The 6,770-nt window shown below is 42.0% G+C and overlaps 1 protein-coding gene across 1 annotated transcript; it reads left to right on the forward strand.

Moving 5' to 3' along the window:
- Positions 1-1,067: 1,067 nt before the first annotated feature.
- On the forward strand, positions 1,068-6,509 carry DMRTA1 (DMRT like family A1). The gene is made up of 2 exons (XM_046664849.1): positions 1,068-1,807; positions 5,113-6,509. The coding sequence occupies exons 1-2, from the start codon at positions 1,162-1,164 to the stop codon at positions 5,958-5,960; spliced, it is 1,494 nt and encodes a 497-aa protein (XP_046520805.1). The 5' UTR covers positions 1,068-1,161; the 3' UTR covers positions 5,961-6,509.
- The last annotated feature ends 261 nt before the right edge of the window (positions 6,510-6,770 follow it).

The raw sequence follows: 6,770 nt of genomic DNA on the forward strand, positions 1-6,770 counted from the left end.
TATTATCTTGAAGAACTGACAGAGCCCTGACTCTCTTTTCCATTTAAGAACCAATGCTCATGAATTTTCTGCTTCAAATGCTCTTTTGGTTTAAAAGCAATATGATCTCTTCTTACAATGAAAGGCATTAAATGTGTATTTCAAGACTGCATTTTATATCATGTTTAAAGAATGGTCTAAATGACCTTCCCCAATACTGTACAATAGAAATGTAAAGTGGTATTTTGGAAACAGCTTTAACCCAATTGCTGCCTATAAATAGTTTCAGATAAGAAATTCGTAAATACTTCTGTGGGGGGTTGCATTTCAAAATATAATAATGCATAGAATCCAAATTTGCACGTGTAAGTAAACAGCATGCACGAGAAAAATCTGAACGTTAATCAATTCCCTTAATTATTTATCCATTGTTTTGACCAAGCTGTAAGACATTTAAAATAAGGCCTCTTTCAGGTGGGTAGCATTTGCGGCCTGTCAAGCTCTGCATTCTCATTAAACTGGCCATGCTACCTTCCCGAAGACTTCATCTGGGAAAAGGATAGAGAAGGAGAACTCCAAATCCAAATCTTCAAACTTGCTTAGGAGAAGCGTGGAACTGGGGAACAGAGACTTTCAAATCTTGCTTACTTTAAGAAGGGCAGTAAGAGGTGTGGGAGAGGACGTGAAGATTGTTTACTAAATTGTCCGTTTAAGAATTCATGGGGAAGCAAGAGGGGGAAAAGGGCTTCTTGGGGAGGGAACACTTGCAGCCCATCAGGACAGCTTTTTGCGTCTCCCACCGTCCCTCCTCCCAGACGGGCGCCGCTCTCGGTCCCCGGCCCTCCCTCCCCGGCTTCAGGGCTTGGCCAGGAGACCCGGTGGGCGGGGTAGCCTCTCCAGCCTCGCCTTCTCCGACTCATAGGGCGCGCGGAGCACAGGAGCATTAACTCAGCGCCCCGGGACTCTAATAAGAGGCTCACTGGGCATCCGCGCCTCTTCGCATCTCCACCTCCCGGAATCGGTCGTCCCCAGCCCGCGGCGGGAATTGCTTCAAACTTTGTCCGCGTGTGGGTGGCAAGCAGCGGGACGGCGGCGCGTCCCCCAGCCTCCCGCATCGCGGCCGGGGTAGCAGTGGACAGCGCACCTTCCTGTCGCGTCCCGGTCGCCAGACTCTCCTCGGGAATGGAGCAGGCACAGTGTGGCAGCAGAGACCGCAGCGGCAGCGGCCGACCCCACCTGGCCCCCGGGCTGGCGGCGGCGGCCCCCGCGCCCCTGTCTCCGGCGATGACGGTGCCCCCGGGGCTACCGGTGCCCCCAACTTTCCTGCGGCCGCCCAGCCTGTTCCTGCGGGCAGCCGCCGCCGCAGCCTCGGGAAACGGAGGCTGCCCGCCGGCTCCCGGGCTGGAGAGGGGGGTGGGCGCGGTGGGCTGCGGCTACCCGCGGACACCCAAGTGCGCCCGTTGTCGCAACCACGGCGTCGTGTCTGCGCTCAAGGGCCACAAGCGCTTCTGCCGCTGGCGGGACTGCGCGTGTGCCAAGTGCACCCTGATCGCCGAGCGCCAGCGCGTCATGGCCGCCCAGGTGGCGCTGCGCAGGCAGCAGGCCCAGGAGGAGAGCGAGGCCCGGGGGCTGCAAAGGCTCCTGTACCCTGGACCCTCGGGGACGGGGGCTCGGACAGCCGGAGGCGGCGGCAGAACCGAGAATCCCCAGGGCGCGAGAGGCCCCCCGGCGGTGACTGCGATGGGACTGGGGGCCTTGAGACAGGCTAGTGGGCTGGCGACCCCTGCGTTCGAGGTTTTCCAGCCAGATTACACAGAGGAAAAACAAGGTGAGTCGATCTTTCATTTGCTTTTTGCACAAGAAAAATGGTTGCTCTGAAGCAAAACTGTGAAACACTCAGCTGTACCCTGGAGGCGGGCAAGAAAAGTTGTTTAATAGTGAAGTTCTGGGAAACTTTTCTGCAATATAGACGTAAATGGGGGTGTTAGAGACCCCTCGCGTTCAGTTCGGAAGGGCTTTCTCTTCCTTTAGTGATAGGATAAGATCATGAAAAAGTGAAGCGTGAGTGATCAGATGAGCAAGTCGTGCTAGGAATGGAGTTTGCGTCCAAGATGCTGTGACTTTGAGAAGAGCTTCAAGCGGGCCTTGAGTGAAAAGCTTCGTGAGAGAAGCTGCGTTTGGAGCTTACTCTGTACTCTTTTCAGCTATAAAACCAGAGTCGATCTTCTGATCTGGCGTGGGAAACTCACTGGTGGTTGGCAGGACAGCTCTTTACCTTCAGGGCAAACCTTTGGCACCAGCTGGAAGTGGGGAAGAGACAGAAATCTACCAAAGCGCTTTTTACTCTTTCCCTTAAAATTTTCCAGCCTTCCACCCCCTCCCGGAGCTGTCAGCCTCCAAAATGTCAAAAGCTCTAATATTTGAAGTTTCAACTCTTCCAATAAGAAAGAAACTTAGGTTTTCCAGCTTTGTAAAGCCATTGGTAAGAGTTTCAAAGTCTGGTATTAGAGATTTCTTGTCCGAGGAGTTTTAAGGTTTGTTTTTTAGTATTTATTGAGTGCAAATCATCTTCATGCCATGTGTTAGGTAAAAAAAAGATATATATTTTTTTGACTGGGGTTATCCCAAATTAGCTTTCCCTGCTAATGTAAATCTCACTTATTTTAGTGAATTTCATAGTCCTCCACAGGTCACAGTAGCCGCGAAAATGTCATCTCAGTGTTTTTGGATACATCCAAGACAGGTTGTATCACATGAAAATATATGATAATGATACAGTAAGTTACTAAAACTCTCCTGAATCATGAAAATTGCAGAACTTAACAGATCCCAGGATGTACTTTGCAAAAAGACTATCCCTGTATTTAAATAAGGCATATATGATTTGGTGTTCGCCTACATCAACTTTTTGCCTATGTTTTAGTTTATTTCAGTGGGCAAAACAGACTTTAAATATTTCTCATGAAAAATCAAAGAGGGCTGAAGAACAAAGTTATTAAGCAAAACTACTATAAAAAAGAAAAAGTTAAAATTCCATAAACTGAATTGACAGGGAGATCTCGCTGAAATCTCTCTGCTAAACAATGATTATGTGATTTTTTTGGGGATAGGGGGTTACCGAAGTGTTCTGTTTATAGGGACAATTATTTTACTTTATTCTTTGCTTCAGTTGACTTCCTTTTTTGAAAAGCTACTTCCCTGGCTTTTCTCAGCTGACTGCCTCCTCTTACACAATATCCATCAACTGTAGTAGAGTAGTCTATTTAATTTACTCAGTCATTAGACAAAGACTAACAGTGATTCAGAGGTGAATAAGATTTTCTGATACAAAAGAGCCTTATAGTCAAAAGAAAGAAAATTGTGTGTATCCAAAAACTACAATGCAAGACATAATATGCAGCGATAAAAGTAAAGTGAACCCAGCTATGGGAGTTGAGAGAACAGAGATAATATCAAAGCATTTTGTAAATGATATTATAGTATTTTAAGGACACCTTGTTTTCTAGGTAGTTTTATGCAATGACTATTTTATTATATTATATTGTCCTCCATGAATACAATGTAATACCAAAAGATTATTTTATGCACAAATTGCTGTAACATGGACTTTTGACACCTTACATGTTCAGGGGACATATTTAATGAATCGTATTTATAAATGAAATGGAATGGTGGACCAAGGCCAATCTATTTCCACTTGGCAGACTTCATTAGAAAAGTTCCATTTCAAGTTGAAAATACTAGCAAGTCTTGCTAGTTTTGCAGGAGCAACATTTTTTCTTTTGTCATATGTTTATAAAATGACAGCATTTTAACCCTCAAAGTTTTAAGTTGCACACACTTACTTAAGTTTTAAGATAGACTATAGATATTTCTTTAGAATTGAGAACCGCTCCTTGAGAAAACGTGGGAGTATTACAGATCATGTTTGCGCATCCCTGCTGGACGCGATATTTGTTTTGTTGCATTCATAAGCTTTGTAGAAAAAGAAAGTTTGAAAGAAATAGTCTGAGTACTCCAGTTGACAGTTTAGTCTTTCTAATGGAAATAGAGATAAAAGGAAATGTAAACCAAAATAAAAATGATTTAGTCAATGTATAAATTATCATTTTCCCGGCATTAGCCTTACAAAAGAGTATTAAAGATATTTTTGTTTTATTAATATTCACATGCTCAACATGTTGAGCTAGAAAATCAGATTTTTGAGTAAAAGTATTTTTGGAAAATTTTCTTAATATTGGAAGGGAGTTGTGATTTAAAGCAAATGACTAATGTGTTGTTTTTACAAGACACTCTGAAGACACATATGGATTGCAATAGTGCAGTTTATACTTTTCTTTTAGAAACAATTTGACTGTAAACTCTTTTCTTGATATCTCCTAGGGATTGAAAAAGAAAGTACACATTTCACAGAGGATTGTGAAAAAATACCAACTCCGTATCGTCTCTCACATAAAATGAAATATGCCTGCGAATTCTGGTGTCGTTTGAGATTGGTATAGCAGTGGTCATTATTGGTTTAGATTTGAAATGAAATGAAAAATTTTTTTATTTTTCACATTATTCAGGTAACTTAATCGGAACCCAAAATGTGGTCATTAAAAAAACAATTTGTTGAAATTTAGCAGTAGCGATTAAATAGAATGTTGGTCTTCATACTAAGATTGTTTTCTTTTGGCTTTTTATCTAAACAATCATTTTATTCAGTTCTTTTTGCATAGTGTCATTGTGAAAAAAAAATTCTCATTGGATAACAGCAAGACTTGAGTAACATTTAGGAAAATCTCAATTCACCCAGCGGGGCAAGTGGTGTGAGGGACTGGTGTTACGTTAACAGTTTGAGGTAACAACAAACTTTCGTCTTCTGATTCCTAAGTCACTGCAACATCTGTACGTGGTATAATTCTGTGATCTTGAAGTGACATAATAAATATCATTTCTCCACTATTCCAACAGTTGCATTTCTGAGTGATCTTCAAAAATTCTTACTCATTAAAACCTCTTAGAGAGGAATGAGTATTATAATATACTATGAATGAATGAATGATTTTATCCAGCACGATTTTGGAGTGGGCAGTACTACGTTCTGGGAAGTTTTCTTTTTATTTGATTCCTCTTCTTTCTCTTCCCCAGAACAAAAAGAGAGTAAATGTGACTCATGCCAGAGTGGACAAGAAGAACCGGTCTCCAGATCCCACCAACTTACCCTGGGATCATCTCCTAAGTCGAATGGTGTCATTGGAAAACAAAACGTCAAGTCAGCTATTCCAGAAAACTCAAGCAAGGATGATAACATCCAGTCTCCTCACCGCGGGGAGCAATCAGGAGGTGAAGAGAGCCCGGGGTCCTTGTCGTCCTCTGATCTGGAATCAGGAAATGAAAGTGAGTGGGCCAAAGACTTCACTGCTACCAGAGCCTGGCTTCCCACAGTGTCCTCAAGACCAAGAGACCCTCTTGATATTCTTACCAAGATTTTCCCAAGTTACAGACGCAGCCGGCTGGAAGTCATTCTACAGTTCTGCAAGGGGGATGTGGTCCAAGCCATTGAACAGGTCCTCAATGGGAAAGAAGACAAAGCAGACACCAGGGATCTGGCAAGCTCAGGAGAATTGGAAAATACAGCTTTTCAGAAAGCTTCGAGTTTTAATTTAGCTGGAATTGGTTTTGGAACTCTAGGAAATAAATCAGCTTTCTCTCCTCTTCAAACTACTTCTACTTCTTTTGGAGGTGACTCAAGCCTCTACAGCTTAAATCCTAGACTAGGTATCAGTCCATTACGGCTGGCATATTCCTCTCCAGGAAGAGGGCTGCCTGGTTTCATGTCTCCCTACCTAACTCCTGGGTTGGTCCCAGCATTGCCTTTTCGGCCAGCTTTGGATTATGCCTTTTCAGGGATGCTTAGAGATTCTTCCTACCTTCCCAGCAAAGACTCCGTAACTGGTGGCAGACTGTATTCAAGGCTGAATCACGACAACCTGTAATACATCGGCCTCATCTCCCTTTCTGGAGTAATTCTAGAAGCATGCAGGACAGCCCTCACACCCACCTCTATTAATGTGTTCACTGTGTCTGTGAGTGGATCCCCAGGCCTTAAAAATGCTATCCTTTTTTTTTTTTTTTTACAGCAATATAATAGACTTGAGATCTAAAGACTCTTCTTGAGCATTTATTAAGTGAAAGAAGCATTTAAACATTATATGTGCCTTGAATAAAGCCATTTCAGGAAATATTTTTACCTTAAACTAATGAATTTTCTCCCTAAAATATCAGTTGTCAAATCCCTATTTTAAAACTATACTTGTTTTTATTTTATTGAAAAGTAGGGTTTATAGTTGTAAAATACATTTGTAAGTGTAAAGCAGTCCAGCATTATATAAAATGAACCAAAAGGAGGAATTTAAAAATTGAGATAATTCTAAATCACTATTACTTTAAACATTTTCTTTCCTTCTGTTCCTTGTACACAGGAAAGTTATTCGAAGTATTTTAAAATATTTTATTTGCATATAAGTGATTAGTAATAAGTAAAACTTGAGAAATTTAAATTCCTTATTTTGTTCTGAATGTCTTGTTTTTCATTCATATCTGCCATTTGTGATAAGTGCTGTTATAATAAAATATTTCTCTTTAAAAAGTGAACATTGTGAATTTCACAAAGGCCTATGGAGTATCTTAGGAAATGAGACTGCGCCCTCTCCTGGCCACTATCACTAATTACAACTAAGTTCTGGTAGCGTATAGGAATTAAAAACGAATGATTTCCTAATAGTATAAGCTAACCATTTTTTGAA

This window comes from Equus quagga, chromosome 6 (genome assembly GCF_021613505.1).
Source record: "Equus quagga isolate Etosha38 chromosome 6, UCLA_HA_Equagga_1.0, whole genome shotgun sequence".
NCBI classification, from domain to species: Eukaryota; Metazoa; Chordata; class Mammalia; order Perissodactyla; family Equidae; genus Equus; species Equus quagga.

What these genes read in the sequence shown, in the direction of transcription:
- DMRTA1 (XM_046664849.1), top strand. Translation starts at nt 1,162, where the DNA reads ATGGAGCAGGCACAGTGTGGCAGCAGAGACCGCAGCGGCAGCGGCCGA. An exon ending in TTACACAGAGGAAAAACAAG is followed by an intron (nt 1,808 to 5,112) that starts GTGAGTCGATCT and finishes TCTCTTCCCCAG; the next exon opens with AACAAAAAGAGAGTAAATGT.